General features: G+C 41.4%; 1 protein-coding gene across 1 annotated transcript in view; it reads right to left on the bottom strand.

Annotated features, from left to right (window-relative positions):
• Positions 1 to 20,777, bottom strand: part of COL3A1 (collagen type III alpha 1 chain) — a 39,636-nt gene that overhangs the window by 17,717 nt on the left and 1,142 nt on the right. The window contains exons 2-18 of the mRNA XM_004763363.2: positions 10,398 to 10,600; positions 10,089 to 10,139; positions 9,519 to 9,632; positions 8,149 to 8,229; positions 6,290 to 6,343; positions 5,774 to 5,827; positions 4,965 to 5,018; positions 4,334 to 4,387; positions 4,110 to 4,163; positions 3,412 to 3,465; positions 2,937 to 2,981; positions 2,751 to 2,804; positions 2,043 to 2,087; positions 1,412 to 1,465; positions 927 to 1,025; positions 360 to 404; positions 103 to 201 (exon numbers count right to left, since the gene is read on the bottom strand). Coding sequence (XP_004763420.1) covers positions 103 to 201; positions 360 to 404; positions 927 to 1,025; positions 1,412 to 1,465; positions 2,043 to 2,087; positions 2,751 to 2,804; positions 2,937 to 2,981; positions 3,412 to 3,465; positions 4,110 to 4,163; positions 4,334 to 4,387; positions 4,965 to 5,018; positions 5,774 to 5,827; positions 6,290 to 6,343; positions 8,149 to 8,229; positions 9,519 to 9,632; positions 10,089 to 10,139; positions 10,398 to 10,600 — 1,214 coding nt within the window. The remainder of the gene's footprint in view (positions 1 to 102; positions 202 to 359; positions 405 to 926; positions 1,026 to 1,411; positions 1,466 to 2,042; positions 2,088 to 2,750; positions 2,805 to 2,936; positions 2,982 to 3,411; positions 3,466 to 4,109; positions 4,164 to 4,333; positions 4,388 to 4,964; positions 5,019 to 5,773; positions 5,828 to 6,289; positions 6,344 to 8,148; positions 8,230 to 9,518; positions 9,633 to 10,088; positions 10,140 to 10,397; positions 10,601 to 20,777) is intronic.

The following is a 20,777-nucleotide window of genomic DNA, read 5'->3' as shown; positions in this document are numbered from 1 at the left end:
CATAAAATCAGCTGAACAAGTACAAAAATTCTGCTGTTTATACTTCTTTCGTGGGAATGGAGCCACACCCTCCAAGCAACCAAGGGAAGTTATGCAACTTACTGCACTGCCACGCTGTCCAGGAACCCCATTGGTTCCGGCTGGTCCAGGAGGACCCCGGGCTCCCATCAGTCCAGGAGCTCCAGGAATGCCAGCAGGACCCTAAAAATAGCCCAAGAACATCACATGAGTCAAAACGTGAGCTGTCTTTTCTGAAGAGCTGATAGACATCACAAATGGATGGTCACGCAAAGCACAAAGTGCAAAAGAAGCTGAAAATGTGTGTGGCTGACACGAGGGAGGGGGCGAGGGTAACGTACCATTTCGCCTTTGCCACCGGGACTTCCATTGCTCCCAGGAGGGCCCTGGGAGGGGAGAAGAGTGTATTAAAAATAATGTCACTAGTGAGCATACATTGCAAAGTAAATTCACTGGTGGCGTTGGGCTTTGTAGAGATTCGCGGACTCCTCCGACTGCGGCACAACACACCATGCAGGCGAGAGAACGATCACTATCTTTACAAATTAAAGACAATCTGAGCTTGGTCTGAATTGTTAAGTAATAAACAGAGGAGGTGTTTAATCCTGTTTCTTCCTTGAATTGGTGTGATCAGTGATCTGGGGAGCACAGTCTTTGAAGCGTCTGATCACTCTCTGTCCTCTACTTCGCTTTGTCAACTAAACATGAAAGTCATAAATTCAGAAGAGTTAAATCTCAAGGCCCATGAATTTTAGTACTAATCCAGTCCATATTTATCACAGTAGAGTCATCTCAGAGCACCAAGCAATGATTAAAATATATAAATCTTAGGTGATAACAACAGTAAAGCAGATGCTTTCATGACACAAATGCAGGGACGCGCCGCAGAGGCCGCATTGGTCACTTACGGGAGGACCTGGTGCACCAGCATGGCCCTGAGGTCCAGGTTCTCCTCTTTGTCCAGGGGACCCGCTTGAGCCGGGGGATCCCGCAGGTCCAACTTCACCCTAAGGGGAAAGACCCGAAGTGGTCAGTATCTCTCGTCACTTCTAACCACTAAGCCAGTTTCAGCCCATCTCCCCAGGGCTGGAAGTGCAAGATGATACGCCTGTCACCAGCAAAGAATCACGAATCAGGAAGGCAGAGAAATGCTGCGTGTGATTACGGGATGTGCTTTTCAGAAAGGGACTGGGAAACGAGAAAGAGATAGCGGAACAGTTGAGTGCCAGGGATAACCCCTTCGGGAATCAAAAAGAGGGTGTTAGAGATTGGAACAGGTAAAAGGATGCCTACTCGACGGGTAAACCTATGTATCATTTTAAAGAAACAATTCAATGATTTTTCTGGTGCCTCAAGACCTCTTTCATATTCTTCTGTAGAAATTCATGTTTACCTTAGCACCGGGGGAACCGGGGAATCCTGCAGTTCCAGGGGGTCCAGGGGGGCCCTGAAAAAAATTAAAGACAATTTCAAGAGCTCTTAATCAAGGAAACAGAAGCTAACATAGTGCTGGCTAGGAAGTTGGCACACACACAATAGAGAAGACAATTGCACAGAGAAAATAGTATTTATGGCCTGTGGATGAATATTATGTGCAGAAACAATGTGGCAAAATAACAAGAAACTACGATGTAAAGCGAGAAAAGTAGGTTCCCCCTGCCTTCTGCCGCAAATTCTCCGACTTTGTGCAATTTCTTTAGCCCGGAGCTCTTGCACTCTTGTTTATAATGTGGATCAACAAGATCTATTTTGCAGGGCCCTTCTAATGGCCATGTCCAGGACTGGGTATTAACAAGTGAACTCTATACAGATGTTAGTAATGGGCCAAGTATAATGAAAAATAGCAGGATTTCATTTATGGGTTTAGTGTTTCTAGATTGTTTCTAGATTGTGTTTATGGACTTAGTGTCTGTGGAGTGAATGTTTATGGACAATGTTGAGTTTTAGGTCTGTAATCCATTAGTCCAGCATTCCATACCGTGTAACCTCTCACTCCCTTAAAGAAATAGATAAAAGTTACTTACTGGCTGTCCATCACTTCCACGAGCACCGTCATTACCTCGGGCACCCTAGAAAGAGAAGTTTGTCTCAAACATGTCCTGAATTCTGAAAACCCAGTCATGAGTGATGTTCTGACTAAAATTCTCACTCTGTGGAGCTGACTCTGCTTCCAGTGTACTACAATCTACTTACTAAGAACATATTTTTAGAGTCAAATTGTTAACATTCTGATGTGTAGAAGAACTGGGTCCTGCGTTTAACAGAGTAGACTGTGAGGGGCGCCTGGGTGGCTCAGGGGGTGAAGCCTCTGCCTTCGGCTCAGGTCATGATCTCAGGGTCCTGGGATCGAGCCCTGCGTTAGGCTCTGTGCTCAGCGGGGAGCCTGCTTTCCTCCCCCCACCGCCTGCCTCTCTGTCTACTTGTGATCTCTCTCTCTCTGTTAAATAAATAAATAAAATCTAAAAACAACAACAACAACAACAACAAAGAATCAACTGTGAATTAATGGTTCAAGTAACGTAGACAAAGTAGACACTTAAAAATTTTTTCAAAAGAGAGGCCCTTATCTTATGTAAGGCCGTTATTTGTTTCCCTACAATGATAGCTACAAATAGGCACTGTTAAATGCTATCTCATGGGAAAGGTTTTCCAGAAGATTGCCACAGCCTGCAGACCGGGCTGAGGCCCTGATCTGTGATTCTGGCAGGAACGGTGCCAGTACCAAGACTCACCGCAGCTCCTGGAAGCCCTGGCCGTCCTCTCTCACCAGGAGCTCCTCTGGGACCCTGCAGAACACAGTAGAATAAATGGTCTTACTTTAACCTTGTGGAAGAACAGCTGGAGAGGAGCAAGGCAAGCTTTGGGTTAGATGGAGGCTAATAAATGAAAACTGAAATCTACATAAGAAATATAATTACCATGGGTCCAGGGGCTCCGTTTTCACCTGGGAGGCCATTTTCACCCTAAAACATGTAAAGTATGTTACCATTTTGTAGAACAGAGGCAGGAATGTATAGTTTTTTCTAAAATGCAGCACATTATGAAGAATATCATAGAACCTAAGAAAAAGATATGTTTTAGCAATTTCAAAATTTCGGTAGCTTTTTATTTGCTGTAATTCTCAATTTTTGCATTTTAAAAACTTGAGGATGAAACAGAAATAATCAGTGAGTTACTTAGGCATGCACAATCGTCTCTAATCTAGACAGTTCAAGTTATCAGCTTTCATGGAAGCATCGGTAGAACATTTGAAATAGTCACTGTTATTTAGTTCCTGGAAAGCAAATTTCAAGTAAATTTCAGAAAAAGTTAAACCCCAAAATATAAATCTTAAACATAGCTATAACATTTAAATGAATTTACTTACAAAAATATGATTTTATTTTGATTTACCTTTAATCCAGGGGCACCTGTATCACCCTTTTCTCCATTTCGTCCATCAAAGCCCTAGGAAATGTATAAAAATAGTCAAAATATTAAAGATTTGTTAAAAAGCCAGAATGGTTGGAAACTTTACATTGTATTTTTCATAGCTGGTTTTTACCACATAGTACCTTTTCCAACACTGATGTGAGTACTTTAAGACTCTTTTAAATGGGTTGAAGACATTTGACAGTGATTTTATAGTAAAAAGTCTGAATTAGCAAGTACAATCCAGTTTAATTAGGAAGTTGCCTTAACTATAGCAAATATCAGCTTCCCAGATTTTATTTCTATTAAGTTGGTAGACCTGGGGGTCCGTTGGTAGAATCTATCTCATGTTTTGCATAGAATAAAGTTGCTTGATTCACCTGCAAATCACACTGACTAAGTCAATGAATAACACATAGCTCTTAATAACATATTTTCGTTTTTTTCTGGTAATGAAGTAAGGAGAATTAAATAATTTTTCCCAGGCCTTTTTACATATTAAAAACAACTCTAATTATTATCTGTAAAATTACTACTTGGTTTGGTCAGCAAAGCTGATAGACTTAAAAAAATCAAGTCAACCATTTCTGGCACAGAGTCCAATTGCCTAATAAAGTTGGTTAGGCAAGCAAACATAGCTAAATGAAATAGCTTATAGTTAATTTAGAAACTCCACTTACTCTATGACCTTTCATACCAGGAAATCCAGGCATTCCAGCTGGACCCTTCATACCCTAAAAATAAGGAATAGAACAGATATTAGTGAATTTTCAAAGAGAATCACAGTCCAGTAGTAGTAAAATACCTTCCACTTTTAAGTTTAATTCCGTTTACTTATAGAATAATTTTCAAGCTAAGATCATTGGGATTCCTCCACGTGATTCACCGCACACCACAGACTTACTGGAGGTCCAGGCAACCCTCGTTCTCCGGGTCGTCCGGGTCTTCCTGATTCTCCCTAGGGAAGGAATAAAAAATAGACGCGTGATTGTGTAAGAGAAAACACGCTGTAGCTAGTTAGCAAACCGACTGCATTTTTCTCAAGGACTCGTGGAAGCGGTCAGGCTGAACAGCTTTCCCTAGTGGAAGGCACGGGGAGGACTTCTCCCTTCTCAACAGCAGGCAGCACTCCTCCCTGAAGTATTATGATGCTCTCTCAATCCATTGACGAGGACTTGCCAGTGGACGTTGAATGGGAAAGGACGAAGGACACAATATTAAAGGTGTTTTACGTTTTCAAGTTCATGAAGTCTTGATATCAATTTCCTCATTACAAGAGGAAGAAAGAAGCTACTTGTTCCTGCCCCAGTTATGATCTATCCACTGGGTGTACCTTCTTGACACGAAGAAGCACACGTAGGGGTTCTGTTAGTTTGGAATTCGGAAAATGGTACAGATAGCTGCACAAACCCCCTACATCCCAAAGTTAATAGGAGCTCACGTGTCATTCAGTTAGCAACAGCTGTTTGAGTGAGATTTTTCTGTGAGCCTAGCATGGATTTCGTCATCTCTCCATTCAGTCTTTAAAAACTTACATCTTTTCCAGCAGGGCCAGATGGACCTATAGCACCAGGGGGTCCTGGAGGGCCCTGAAAATGAGAAAATAGAAAGCAAATGTGTCTATAGGTGTTTCTCTTACAAAAATTTATTGTTATGTATCATGTGTTCTCCTGAAAGGAACCTCTTTTGAGAAAATACTCTCAATATTTTTCATGATGAAAATGACACATTGAGTTAATATCATGCTTGTCGTATATACAGTTTTTACTGTTTAATGAACTTATTTTTAATAAGAATTAAAAATATCATATATTTTACATCACATGTATTTAGAAACCCATAAGCACTTTTACATTTTGTGAGATAATGAATTTTTAATTTATAGGTATTTCCAAATAGTTTGAAATATTAAATTGAACTAACTTCCCCTCACTTGCTTGTTTATACAGCACGATTTTGGGGGAGAAATCTGTTGGATTATGTTTATTTCTATTAAATTAAGTTTTAAAAATTGCATGTCAGGAGACATGTCAGGAGATATGAAGGTTACAGGAAAATTAAATCTCTGTTTAAGAGAAGGAGGATTTGTGTCCACACTAGGAGGGGAACAGTGATGGCGGGAGCCAGGGAATCCCTAGATTCAATAGCAAGTAACTCTGGTGAATCTAAACCACTAGAAGAGTCCAAAAGATCTCCGAAACCCGTTCAACCATCGTAAGAAATATTATTTATTGTTTTAAAATCTGAGTACCCTACAGGACCTAAGATGGTGTTTCAGACTGTGGAGGTGGTTTCTACGTGGGACAGTCCGTGCACAGACTCTGCAGCTCCGACGGATACTTACAGCAGGACCGGCTTGCCCAGGTTCACCGGGGGGGCCTTGGTATCCTGGAGAACCCTAGTAGGTAGAATAATGTGCAAATATTTTAAAAGTAATGTCATGTTTGCTTTAGGCATTTACCTCTTGAAGACAGTATGAAATTAGGATTTGTGAATGCAATTAGTGAATCTTATTCCAATTTATAAACATGGAAGCCAAAATTTTTCAGACCAAATAAAGCAGATTTATTCCGTTCTCTCACTTCATTCCACTGGAATTGAATTTTCTTGAACTTGAAGCCATATCACATGCAAGGTAAGTCTATGGTTTAATTTTAGCAAGGTTTTAATTATGAGTAGTTGTTTGTAGATGAATTAGATATGAAACTCCATCTTTGAAGGAATGATACTTTCTGGGGTGTGATTTCTCTACTTATTTGGGGTTATGGCATGCTGGCAGGACTAAACTACGGCAGGATCTGCGTTAACTTGATTTCTATAAATGCATGAAAAAGAAAGCACCACTAATAGCCACACTCACCGGGGCGCCAGGATGACCAGATGTACCAGGGGGACCGGGAGGGCCAGGGGGACCCTGGAATATAAATTTGAAGGATAAAGACAAAATAGGCACGTCTGAAACACACTTTTTTCAGGCATCAAAGAGATGCCTCTGTTCAGAAATGATATTGACACTAAAAAAAATGAGAACAGCATGCCTCATTATGTAGTAACTATTCACAGATATGATTGATTTTATTAGCTATACAATAAAAATCTCACTGTAAGTACATCACTCTAAAAGGAATTTCCACAGAATCAATACAAATTATTGGCAAATGCTATAGAATATTAGCCTGAACTCCCCATAAAAGGGAATTCAAAAGTCTAAAAAAATCCATGTAAAACACTATGGAAGTCCTAATGTTAGGATGATACCGGTCCTAGTGAGGAAGCATTTTTTTGCCTGTCAGCCAGACTCCTGTGGGGAAATATCTGCATACTGTTAATCCCAGTTTCTAAAAACGATGATGTAAATCAACCAGGAAGTTCTTCATTATGTCACCGAGTTATGCTAACATGAAGACTTAGATGTGCATAGGAGAATCAGCACACGTGGTGCGATGGTAGATTACAGTCAGAACCAACAGGTTTATCATTGCTCAGAAATACAGCTTACACTAGAAAATCTTTCTTCTTATAGCCTGCTATGTCTAAATCCTGAAAACAAATTCATAAAACCACAGTTTGTAATTAAATGTTCTCTTTCAACCTCTTTTCTGAAATATTAAGTAGTGGGCCTTTTGTTTTGTTTTGGTTTGGTTTTAAGGGTTTTGTTTTTGTTTGTTTTTTGTTTTTTTTTGGTTTTTTTTTTTTTAGTAAAAACGGTATATAGGATTACAAAATAAGATTCATAATTTGAATCTAGTTGCATAAGACCACATATTTGAACTGTTAATAGAATTCTTCTGGCTTTAAAAAAAAATCACATCTCCCCAAACTTTAGAGATTTGTAAAATTCTCTATTTACAATTTACATCAATGTCAAGGGTCTTTCTTTAACTAGTCATTTGGATCTATCATCTAAAATTTTGTCCTCTCTCTTTGAAAGTCACAAATATGGTGTCTAGCGATCTGGGCGGCAGTCTTCTGTAATCCCTGAGAATTCAGTGTCATGCGTCCTTTTGCACTTATGTACCTGTTACTGGCAATGAAGCAGTAATCTTCCCCACACTGCTTCTTCCGAGAGCCTGGTCTACAATTAGGGTCACTTGTGTGGGACACCATGTATCATGCCCCCGTGCCCAGGTTTCACTGATTTTTTTCTACTTTCTTCTACAAAACTCCAGGTACTTACATTAAGGGAAAGCTTCTGGGTACAAAGTAAATAGCTATCATTTGTAGGAAACTTAAAAACTCAATAAATTCTGGAAATATTTGTATTCGATTTCAGGGTTGGGATGCAGGAGATTGTAGTATTGGGCATTCATCACTCGAATCATCATCTAGAAAGTAGCACTTACTTGATGAAAACACATGAAAAGAAGACTCTGAATGACTAAAGGAGAAAAAGGGATAATGGAAGTGAAAAATAGCAAAATTTGGTTAAAATTAGGGAATATATGGATGTGTGACCTATGCACAAAGGCAGGGGGGCTCCTGGAATGGGTGGTTGTCTAAAGAAGGAAGGAATGGCAAAACAGGTGTGAGGTTAGAGGAAAAAACAAGTTAGGATAAGAAGGGTCATAATCCTACATTGGCTTTCCCAACCTTCATGGAGAATAAGCTATTTTGTGTGAATATGTACTAATACTATATTACTGGGAAAAGAACCATTCAAGAATTAACAAACCAGAAGCGAAATCATGCTCTAAAATGCTGAGAAAGTCTTGTACATACAGCTGGACCGGGGTAGCCTGCCATTCCTCCTCCTCCTACTCCAGCCTTGACGTCATAGGACTCGAACTGGGGAGAATAGTTCTGTAGCAAAGAGACCGAATAGATCTGGTCATTTGGTTAGACACATCATAGTTCTTTCCAAAAGCATTTAGAAGAAGCGCATGCAACATCTGCTATTTGGGATAGGAAGTTTGCGCAAGCCAGAGGGTGTGGTCCAGGTGCCCTCATCGTCTTGCTCATCCTGTCCCCATAGCTTCAGTAGTAGACGCCCCACGGAAGTACGAGCTCGTGCAGTACACGCGTCTTTCAGCTAACTCTGCCATGTTAATCCCAGATGATTCGTTCCTGTGTGATCTTACTCAAGATACTACTTCTAAGTGATACCCACAGCTTCAAACATATGATCATGGACTCTTGGAAGCTGGAAGAGCCTTGCAGTCATATATATGATCTCATTCAGAGCAGAAAAAAAATGGGGAAGACAAATTACTTTACCAACATTAAAGGATGCAAGTAAAATTGTAACTGCTGCCTTCTGGTCGATACGCCAAACAAATTTGCCCCCCAAATAAACACCCACATAGAGAACAGGCACCGGAATAATAGAAAAGCTAAATGTGCTCGTTGGATTTCTTTGGAGAGTATTTTGTTCTGAATCTCAGGCCCACAAGCGGGTTATGTTTGGTACCAGCATAGGAATAAGTCAGATGGTCCGCTTTGCCTTCTGTTAAACTGATTCTGAACAGCATTTTTTAAAGACTCGGAGTGATTTGTAGATGCGTGGCTTCTAACTTCTGCTAAGGCCATGCAGCAGAATTGTGTCTCGTTGACGTGTCTGGTTAGCTGTTCTCACGCAGAGGTAGGGGCTGCCACGCTTTCTGGGGGGAGCAGAGTAGGCTCTGCAGGTGGGGCGGGGCAGTTGCCGAGGCTCAAATAACCCTGTTGACCTGAAGTCGGTGAGAAGTATTCGCAGCTCTTGGGCCACGTTTCGTCTGAACTTTCAGAGGCTCTGCTGTTGGGGTGGTAAGTCATATAAGGCACTGCTGCAGCAGTTCCTAAATGCTCCAGATTGACTCATTCGGGAGTCAATTTCTCAAACATAGTGATAGATTCTACGCCTGCCGAGAAGCTGGGAAATGTTGCGAAGATAAAAGAGCAGTAGCATTGGCATTACAAGGAAAAGCAAAGTTTATAAAGCACTTAAAATAGTGTCCAACGCTGAGAAGCATGAAATAAGAATTTGTTAGAAACATACAATGGGAGAATTGATAGAAAGAATCCACAAACGTGAGATGTCGCGCCGGCCAAAGAAAAGAAGATGAAGGGCGTAGTTGTAAAGAAGAGGATCTCTTTGTGCTGGAATTTATTACCTGAGGACCTGTAGGGCATGATTCACAGATTCCAGGGGGGCCGGGAGAACCAGGGGAACCAGGGGAACCTGGAATACCCGGATCACCATTTCTCCCAGGAATACCAGGGGGGCCCTAAAAGAATCAGAGATAAAAACTCATAAGACAGCGAAAAGGCCTAGAGTGATTCTGAATTATCATCCAATTGTAGCTTCTCTGCTTTGTATAAGAGGAGGAATCAGTGTAACTGATGAACTTTCTTGAGAATATATACTTTTTAAATCTATATCGTGTGAATAATTTCAACATAATTTATTTCTTTATAGATCAAACTATATTTTATTTTTCAAACTGATGATGGGGATGAAGACAATATATGAAGTTGGGAAAGTTTAAATATTCACATGTACAATGACAGATTCTTGGTTTGAGTTCTTCACTGTCATTAAATTTGTGGTAGTCAAGGAAATATCTGAATGACGAAGGCTCACATATGAAAAGACTGTTAGAAGAAGCAAACCCCCCCCCACCCAAAAAAAAGGCAGACTAATTAAAGAACTCATTTCATTCCACTAAAAAATGTTTACTTACTGGATCTCCTTTAGGGCCTTGAGGTCCTTGACCATTAGGAGGACGAGGAGGCTGATAAATGGAAAAGATACAGATTAAACAAGACCTAAGAACAACGTTCCCAGGAAGTGTGTCCCAATTTGCATATTTATTTCTTATCCCAAGTTACATCTAATCCTTAGATTTAAGCCAGAATGTTCACCTTTTACTTATAAAACCAACAGAATTGGCAGACATGACTTTCTTTTCCTTTTAGGCTCCTGTGGTATAGGAACTATTCATGCATTAAAATATGAAGCTTGTAGATGGACAGATTTTCTTAAAACTCACAGCTGTTGGAGGCTGGGGGCACACCGCGCAACATTCTCCAAATGGGATTTCTGGGTTGGGACAGTCTAATTCTTGATCGTCACATATTATGTCATCGCAGAGGACAGATCCTGAGTCACAGACGCATATTTGGCAAGGTTCTGGCTTCCAGACGTCTCTATCAGCATAGGACTGACCAAGATGGGAACATCCTCCCTCAACAGCTGCAAAGCAAGTCAGATGGTCTGATGTTACCTTGTGTTTTGCTGAATTACGATTTCTTACTCTGTCATGACTTTCCAGTAACTGAAGTGGAGACAGGTTGAAACCAATTAAGTTCTTCCTTTTATTAAACTAATTTGTATGTTTGTATAAACATGCTTATGCAACAACAACAAAAAAGAAATCCACAAACTAAATTACCGAGAACATCATATTCTCCACATAATTTGCTAAGTGGTAGGAGATTGCTTAAAATACTAAATCACTTTATTCGCTTCAAAATGGCACACCATAGTCAATTGTCCTTAAGGCCAATAAGAATTTTCATTTCAATTATAGTAAGAATTTAACACCCATGGAAATCACACAGCATTTAAATATATATTTATTAATTGTGTAATTAGAAACAAGCCTTTCTAGCAATCATTATCTTCTGCTTTCATAGTAGATAGGAGCGTTAAACTATAATGATGATTTTGTCACTAACTCTAAAGACTTTCTGGATTTTATTAAGCTAATTGAAAATTTCAAGGGAAAACAGCTATTCTTGGCCACATAAAACTCTTCCAGATTCCTGGGAAAGCTTTAGCCAAGGTTATTATATATATTGAATATCACTGCCAGCTCCATTGGGCATTAGCAGGTCGGATGATATGACATAATGTATTGTATAGCCCATATGGATAGGAAGAGAGTTCCAAATCACTAAAAATAAATAGTGTTTTTTTTTAAATAAATATGGGCAAGGAATAAGTAAAAATAATAGGGAAAAATATGAATCATGACCATGTGTATTTGTGGCTTAACATGGTTAAAAATTTGCTTCAACCAAAATTTTAAACTTGTTTCCTAATTATATGTAAGGTACTCCAATTTCAGCAGGCATTAACAATGAATCAGCTCAGAGGTTGCCAAGACAAAACCTGGTCTCAATTCTTACAGCATTAGCTGTGGGTTGTGGTTAAATACAACGTTAGTTCTTGAGGATTACTATGATAGCTTGCCAATAACTGAGCAAATAAATAAGAAGTTCCTAAACATCTGCAAAAATTTTTGCAAACAACAAATGGTGTACTGTTCAGTATTTATATTTTTGTGAAACAGTGAAATTTTATTTTCTCAGAGCCAACATCTTTAAAATGTTGCTGAAAGAGGCCTGCTTGGGAGGAAGCAAGTAGTTGAACAACCATGCTTTTTGGTGCCTTGTGGCCAAGAAGCCTTTGAGTGGGTCCTGAGACTTTTCCATCCAGAGATTGCATATGGCCATGATCACCTTCATAAATTCCCACTTCTATATCATCTCATATCTGCAGTAATAATGACTTAGGTTCCAGCTGCCTACTTTGGGTGTAGGGTTTAGCCGGCTTAGCAAAAGGTCACCAAAGAGGGATAATTACAGAACCTATAGACGGGCGTGGCCTGCATTTGTCCCTCCCATTATTGTGTACAGATCCGACATTAACTGCCTTCCGCAAAAGCCCCATCCGCCCTGGAAGTTTTAAAGTCTGTTCTTACTGTGTGTGACCATTATCCACAGTGGTCTACAGCTAAGAGAAGAAAGTTTGTTTGTTTTATTGCAATTCTAAGAAGGCAAGAATCTGTTTATTTTAAAAAAATTATTCTCATTCTTCCTCCATGTTTGAAACAGATATATGAGAACATTGGAAAGACACATTGCCTAAGCTTTCAGAGGAGCACTCAAAGCTGAGTGCCAGAACGCTTACCTAATGCAAATGAAGTAGGTCAATTAAACAGTGTTAGGAAAGATATGCTGAAGAGAAGACCAGTCTTTTTCACATTGTTGTGAACAATAATAATATAAGACAGGAGAGGCACCAAACTCATTTTTCCCTAAGCAGAACTGATATTTTGTATTTAGGAACTAAGTCCACTGTTTTTCAGAAGAAGTCCAAATGTTTTAATGAGATGGAAGATAGTTTAAGAACTTGCATGAAATATATTCTTCAGTCTTTGCACTGGCTTCTGATTCTTAAAATGAAGCATTTTAAAATTTTCTCTAAATTAACATTATGTGAAATGTTCCAGCAGATTATTTTCATTTTTTTCCAACAGATTATTTTTAGCTCAAGATTTCTCCATTAATAATGTGGACTTCAGGCTGCCCAGCCTTCTTGAAAATACCACTAGTGTACAAATATTGGTTACAGGTAATAATACTGCATCGTATACTAGACATTTGCTAAGAGAGTAGATTTTAAGTGTTTATACCTCCCACACACACACAAAGGAGACTGTAGGGTGCCTATTAGTTAAGTTGATTGTGGTAATCATTTCATAATGTGAAATGTACATCAAGTCATCATGCTGTACACCTACAATCTACCCAACTTGATTTGCCAGTCACACTTCAGTAAAGGTGGAGGAGAAAGTGCAGTACTCATTTACGCTAAGAATTCCTTCAGCTCTTCGACTCAGGGTCAGGAATGTCTTCCCACATCTAACACAGGACCTGTGTTAGAAAATTTAGCTGTGGAGTACTGATGCTTTGGTAAAGACAAATGGTAAACAACAGTTAAAGGGAGAGTCAAGTATTTCGTATTTTAAATATCTTTTCTTCATTCCTAATCTGTCCTAAAATTAACATAAACATTTTCTTTGTATATTCATCCTCTCTGTTTATATCTCATTGAAAGGATCCCCACATCACTAGAAATGGTGTTTTCCGTCTGCTCTGTAAACGATGAAATGAACACAATATTTACTTTTAAAGAATTGTAAATGAATTTGTTAGAGTTGGGTTCAACCCAATGTTATATAAATGAAAATTGTTACTTAGTCTCTTGTGTCCAAATTGTATTAGAAACCCTACGTACTGTGCCTCTTGAACCACAGAGGTCTCAGTATAAGGGTGAGTCACTTTAGTGTACGTCTTTTCTTTTAAGTGATGTTGTTCTAGGGGAGAAAAGGTTGGAACACTTGAAAAATAAGAATTAAGTCAGGTTGTTTATTGCCATACATATTTCACATCCATTTAAAAGGAGTTTGGCTCTCCTGAAAAGTCAGTTTCTGTAGAAACTAGTGGTTGAGAGTCAGATTGTTCTCTGCTGCTCTAGTTGGTCACCATTGCTGAAAGGCAGTTTTCTCTAATTTCTTGTTCTGTGCGTGACAAGATCTGGTTGCCAGTATGTTCCCCCAGAAGCTAACCCTCTTAAAAAGCTGTCTCGTGGCCCTCGGTTTTGGTACCGCTGCCTAATGATCTGTGGGAAAATCATGGGAAAGTCAAGAAAAAGAATGTTTTGCTCTCCAGAGGGATAACATTCTAGCTTGCCACTTGCAGCATTGAGAAATGGTTTAGAAAATGGGATTCAGAGATTCAAAAATGTTAAATAAAAGGCAAATAATCTCATTTTTACTACTGGACAAGAAAGAGACTTTTCTAATTACTCCCTTTATTGCTATTGCTTAAACAAAGTCTCCCTGTTCCAATACGTAATTAATTTTAAGCCCCACTTCTCTTGTCACTTGGTGTTTCTGTTCCTTATTACAAAGTACAGTCCTGAAATCAATGTATTTGTAGCCATGCAAGCAATGCACTAGTTAAATCATGTCCTTACTGAGATCTACATTATAAAACAAAATGAAGCTAGTCTATGACATAATCCACTCTGAGCTTTGCTTTCTCAGCTCTCTGTTTTGAAACCTCAGAGAAAAATAAAAACAAGTAACACAATCTAATATTTTTAGATATGCGTAACACTTTCCTTTTCATTGTTTTTGTTTCCAGTCTTTCAATGTTAATTTATGCTGGTTTGATAGAATTTTATTGTTGTGACTAAAAAATAATATAAATTATGTTTTTCTTAATTCTCTTTTTGGAGTGAAAATAATATGTCCCAAAGCATCCAATCAAATTGTTAACTTGGCCTGAGTGATTCATTTCATTTTTTTTCTCTTCTCTTCTTACTGAATCCTTTTCTGGGAAAAGGTGCTCTTTAATCTGAAAATTAAAAATAGCAGATGTGATATGCAAATCACCATAATATTGCTCTCCTGTTTCTTTAGGACGTCGACCATTTTGTAAGTATGAGTATTTAGAGTGTATATAGCTTCCAACTGAAGTATGTTTTGCTTTTAAATGACACTGTTTGGAAAACATGGATTTTGAATAAATACGTTTCTGCTGCTTATATTTATCAGAATATTTTAAAACACGTTAGATGAGTTGACTAAAAGGACTTCAAGGAAGTATCTGCAGACTGTACAGGTGGGTAACTTCGACTTCAGAATGTTGTTTTACATGGACAAGGTGGTTGCTGATTATTCTTGTCCCCACCAGAAAAACCCAAACCAAAATCTTTGTGAATCATTTTTAGATGTTTCCCTGTTTTATTCTTTATAGCTCTATGATTTTTATGCCTTCAATTAGAAATTTTCTTTAAGGTGATTAACATATTGTCCTGTGAAAAATAAAAATAATTAGAGAATTAGAATTAAAAGTATCATACACCTAACAATGGGCAATTGCATTGTAATGTAAACTGATAAGTGACGAATTGTAGCATTTTGAAGAAAATATGTTCTACCTGTTTTATGACAGTTTGCAAACATCAAATTTTACATGTCACTTTCCTTATCACTGAGTCACTAAGTACTTTCGTTCCCTGCAGCAATTTTATTTTGGACTGACAGTAAGAGTGATACTAGGCAGAACTGGTAGAGTCCCTCCTAGACTTCAGGCACCCTCTGAAGCCTTTGTACACTTACTTTACTCAGTCTTCCTTAGGTTTGCCTCCAGCCATCATCTTCATTTTACAGATAAGAAGAAAGAGATAAGAATCCACTGCCTTGGATGCCTTTCTGCAGTTTCAAGGGCAGGGTAGGGTTAAAACCCAACTTCAAAGCTCTACCCTATTAGGGTTTCTAAGCCCTGCAAGCTTAAAATCAGAGTCTGAAAAGACAGTGGGGTTTTTTTGCTCTTGTTTTTCTAAGGGATAAGAGTCGCCTACAGAATATTTTTTCTATCTGGTCTCAAAACAAGAAGATAGCATCTGGAGTTGAGTTCTGTTTATTTTCCCCTGACCTTATGAAAAAGAGACATATCTCCAAGGCCACCCTAACTACATCCAGACCACCAACAGGATTAATGTGTGATTGGGAAACTCAGCATACATTTTACCGTATCCAAAGAGGTCTGTTCTCACAGCAACACTAACGCAGCAACGACCAACAGATAAGCCTTAGATATCGGACACAGAAAAAAGCTTTTTTAGGATGTCTCACTGAGGTACTGATTTTCAACAATTTTAACTATATAGGGTAGTGACTGATTTAGTAGCTACAGATACTAAACAACGCATGTTAATGAACTTCTAACTTCATTAGAATCTTCCCTTCTAAATTTGAACATTATGGACGTACCATGCGGTTCCAAAAAGTGTTTCTCTGGTTTTAATTAACTTGAGAAACAGTCTCTGTTTGCCATCCTCCACACCAAATACTAGAGGAAGCATAGTTTCAGAAAAGTCAATGCCATTTCATTGAAACAGGAATTTCTCAGTGCAAATTTTTAAAGCAAATTTAACTTCTAATAGGTTCTGGATCCTTTGTCTTCGATTTTTTAGATCTTTTGGGCATTCTAAGTTTTGCCATCTTCTTTGAACTTTTCATTTGATTCATCAATTTTACATTTTAAATGGCAGTTCTTGACCTCAGTCATGGAAAACACAAGGGTTTTATTGGTTAATCTGAAAGGAATCCACTTCTGCTGTGTTTTCATTAGGCACAGACAGACATTCTAGTGGTTACTGTAACTTCCCAAACTGCAGTTAACAGATGACTCGTGGAGGAGGAGCTATCTCATTTTTTCCGTTGTCATTTTGATATGAAACAGGCAAAGTTTTCTCCTTTGAAAACTCTAGATTTTTTTTTTTACACTACACCTCCCTTCTCCCTTTCTTCTTCTTCCTCTCCTTCTTTATTTATTATTATTTTTTGGGAGGGGAGTGGAAAACAATGGGACCGAGCTTTTTTCCAGGGAAAACTGTTTTACAAGAAACAGTCCACTGAGATGTTTCCAGAAAGTTATTGCAGGCCTGGAAACTTTACAAATGTTCTTCATGTCCAGCAAAGGCAATAACATTTTTCATCTTTAAACCTTTAACTCTTAAGCAATCCACTCTAATGACTTCAAGGCGGTGATATCATTGATGTTACAAAATAAGAGTCTGGGCTGCAAAATCTTGGGAACTCTGTGCCAGTCACCCTCAGTGAAAACCATGAGGTTTCAGTAGATGGCACTCTTCTCTGAGTGACCCGTCAAGTCTGGCAAGTGACTGTAGGCCTGGAATAGGGGCTTTTCTTTCTGTTAGTCTCAACTCTGCTCCAGGAAAACTCACAGCCAATGGTCCTTGGTTTTTTAATATAAACCTGTAAATCAGACATCAGCCCAGGAATCTGAATTAGTTAAAAGACCACAGTCTTTCCTTCTTTCTTAGAATTGTTCCAGTGGCTTTGCTCCTTCCACTTATGATAGTGCAGTGTTTAATTCCAGAATTTAATCAGAATAACTATTTACTATAGGTCTTTAGATCATCTGATGTTGAATACTCTGTGGGTGGTAAAAAATGCAAGGTATCATAAATGAAAAACACAAAATTTTGTATCAATACTTTATTTACTTAAGATTTATATTATTACAGAACTGAAGATGATTTTTGGTTCGATATAACTGGAACTTTTGTTAGTCTGGTTTAAAGAGTAGATTTATCAATTCAAAATTGAGTGTTAGAGAAAAGTCTACCTTTTCTCACATTGAGAAACACATTTGCGGCTCTATTTTCTAGGACAATAGACAATATTCTAGTATTCCCTTTCAATGAGAAACAAATACAAAAATAAGAAAAGTCAGATACTCTAGATTTAATGTCTGTTTTCTGTTCTCTAATTACTTGGGATTTGACAGGATTTCGGTCCTAGTCTTAACACTGTCACTTCCGGGTTGTACAATCTCAACTAAAGCCCCGCATGCCTGAGGGATGCTGGCACTGAAATACACGAGAAATTATAAATTCTCCCCTCTTGAAGGGACAGTTGCTTTCAGTGATTTTATGTCAGATTTTCTCCATTCGGTATATTTAATTCTGGGGACAACACAAACCAGGGAACTTGACTGCTACTTGATGGGTTTCAAATTGTCTCCTCAAGTATAGTGGGAAATAGACTCTTATGACCTGCGGTGGGGAACGAATGGAGTCTCTTAAGTCCATTTATCTTGTAATTCTAGAACAACGGAAGTCTAGCATTATCTGGGGGAACTACTGAGGTAGCAAAATGTAAGCAAAAACATTAGAACACATTTAATTAAAATAAAGTTTATCTCCTTGCTCTTAGCGCAGCAGTATCACTGACAATGTCGACCTAGTTATCCATCTAGCTATAGCACGGTGGTACGCGTATGAGTCAGATAAGGACTCCATAAAATATTGGCAAATACTACACAAACAGTTCCAGGTCATATGTGGAAGACTTAAGCTGTGGAATTTTGAAAATGGCCGCAGCATTCAAGCTCACTTCCAGTCTTTGAATACCGTTACCACGTGTTTGTGTGTCTGTATGCCAGTTGGGCAGTATTTCATCACTAATATACTTATTTCCTTAGAAAAGTAGGCTTAATATTTAAAATTCATGCACGTACTATTTCTGAATCTCATTGTAAAGCATGGAGTCAGCTGTGTAAGGTCTTCGTGGGCACTGGGCATGCAAGCGATGACTCTCCCAGCCCCCAGGAGGTGAGTCCTTGTGCTTCAGACCTGGCCCATTGGTAAATGCCAGGAAATACAGCACAGACCACGCCTCCCCATTGCTGGAGTACAATGCATGAGTTAAACAGGACTTTCAGAAATTTGTAGAAGGACCAAGTACTTTGTGAGGATGTGTTTTAAGCTACAGAACACTTGTGTGCGTAGACCTTACATGAGTATTCCTTGGGGCTGTGCTATTTCTCCCCGGGATTCTCAAGACACACATAAAAAGCCCATATTCAAGAAGTGACTATTTTTGCTCATGGTGGGCTGTGTACTCAGTTGCCTTCCATAGTCTCCCCAAAGCTAATTCACCTACAGAAATTCCTTGTAAAATTATAGGGAACACGAGAAATACTACCTTAAAACACTTAAACTTTTTTTCATGACAAACAAAAATAGTAAGTTGAACAAAATTCCTCTCAACTCCTTTTGAGCTTAAAAGTACACAAATGTATCAGCAAAATTTCATAACTATTATTTTTTTAAGATTTTATTTATTTATTTCATAGAGATCACAAGGAGGCCGAGAGGCAGAGAGAGAGAGGGAAGCAGGCTCCCCGCTGAGCAGAGAGCCCGATGCGGGGCTCGATCCCAGGACCCTGAGATCATGACCTGAGCTGAAGGCAGAGGCTCAACCCACTGAGCCACCCAGGCGCCCCTATTTATTATTTTCTTTGGTTAAAGACAAAGAAAAATAAAAAGAACTTCTGTGACGTACAAATCATGAAGGTGTTAACCCTCTAATGTTGGATCTAGAAGAAAAACAACAATCGTGCTCATAAAGACTGGAACTACTGGGCAACTGCAAATATTTTGTCAGTCTTTTGAACTAAACACCAACGGTTTGTGGTCCTTCCGATAAACGGCCCCTCGGACCCCCGCTTCCCTCCCCGCCCCAGGAGTCAGGAGAACTTAGGAAGTGTCATCGAGGTCCAGGTGTGCGTGGGCGTGAGGGGGTGGCGCGGGGCACCCTGGCGGGGTGCGGAGGCGCAGACGGGGCGGGGAGGGGTCTGCGGGGGAGGGAGGGGTCTGCGGGGCAGGAGGGGGTCTGCGGGGCGGGGAGGGGTCTGCGGGGCAGGAGGGGGTCTGCGGGGCAGGCAGGAGGGGGTCTGCGGGGCGGGGAGGGGTCTGCGGGGGCGGGGGAGGGGGTCTGCGGGGCGGGGAGGGGTCTGCGGGGCGGGGAGGGGGTCTGCGGGGCGGGAGGGGGTCTGCGGGGCGGGGGGGGTCTGCGGGGCAGGGGGGTCTGCGGGGCAGGAGGGGGTCTGCGGGGCAGGAGGGGGTCTGCGGGGCGGGGAGGGGTCTGCGGGGGGCGGGGAGGGGTCTGCGGGGCGGGGAGGGGGTCTGCGGGGCGGGGAGGGGTCTGCGGGGCGGGGAGGGGGTCTGCGGGGCGGGGAGGGGGTCTGCTGGCGGGGGGGGGAGGGGTCTGCGGGGCGGGGAGGGGGTCTGCGGGGCGGGGGGGGTCTGCGGGGCGGGGAGGGGGTCTGCGGGGCAGGGAGGGGGTCTGCGGGGCGGGGAGGGGTCTGCGGGGGGCGGGCGGGGCTGCGGGGCAGGAGGGGGTCTGCGGGGCAGGGGAGGGGTCTGCGGGGCGGGGAGGGGGTCTGCGGGGGGGCGGGGAGGGGGTCTGCGGGGGGGGGGGAGGGGGTCTGCGGGGGGGCGGGGAGGGGGTCTGCGGGGCGGGAGGGGGGTCTGCGGGGCGGGGAGGGGGTCTGCGGGGCAGGAGGGGGTCTGCGGGGCAGGAGGGGGTCTGCGGGGGCAGGAGGGGGGGGGGGTCTGTCTGCGGGGCGGGGAGGGGGGTCTGCGGGGCGGGGAGGGGTCTGCGGGGCGGGGAGGGGGTCTGCGGGGCGGGGAGGGGTCTGCGGGGCGGGGAGGGGGTCTGCGGGGCGGGAGGGGGTCTGCGGGGCGGGGAGGGGTCTGGGGAGCAGTAGGAGCAGCAGGACTCCGGGGAGGGGGCGGTGCCGGAGGAGGAGGAGGAGGAGGAGGAGGAGGGAGAGGCCCGGGAAGGGTCGATGAGGCAGGACTGACCCGGGAGGAGGCCCAGAGGAGCCGGACGGGGCGGAGCGGGGGCCGGAGGCCGCAGGGAAAAGGGCGCGGGAAGGAAATCACGGGACGAGGATGCGGTGTTTCTCTCCCTCGTGGCCACGGGCTGACTGTCGCTGAAGCAAGGTCATTGGGGCCCCCTCCCTCCCCACGTAGATGGGACCTCCAAGGACATCAAAGATTTCAAATGAAAAACAAAGGTTATTTTCAGACACGTTGGTAAAAGCTCAGTTTAAATGTAAACATTTTGATTCTGCGCCAGTAGAAATACATTGCAATGATTTTTTCTGACATCTTTACATTGAATATTTAAGTATTTATTTCTGTGAAAGTTTGTGCACCTCCAATGTGTCTGGCATTTTCATGACTACGAGAAACA

The sequence above is a fragment of the Mustela putorius genome, unplaced genomic scaffold, assembly GCF_011764305.1.
Source record: "Mustela putorius furo isolate JIRA1106 unplaced genomic scaffold, ASM1176430v1.1 tig00000992_pilon_pilon_pilon, whole genome shotgun sequence".
Lineage (NCBI taxonomy): Eukaryota > Metazoa > Chordata > Mammalia > Carnivora > Mustelidae > Mustela > Mustela putorius.
Note: the sequence above shows the minus strand (reverse complement) of the source record. Positions and strands in the feature narration are given on the sequence as shown.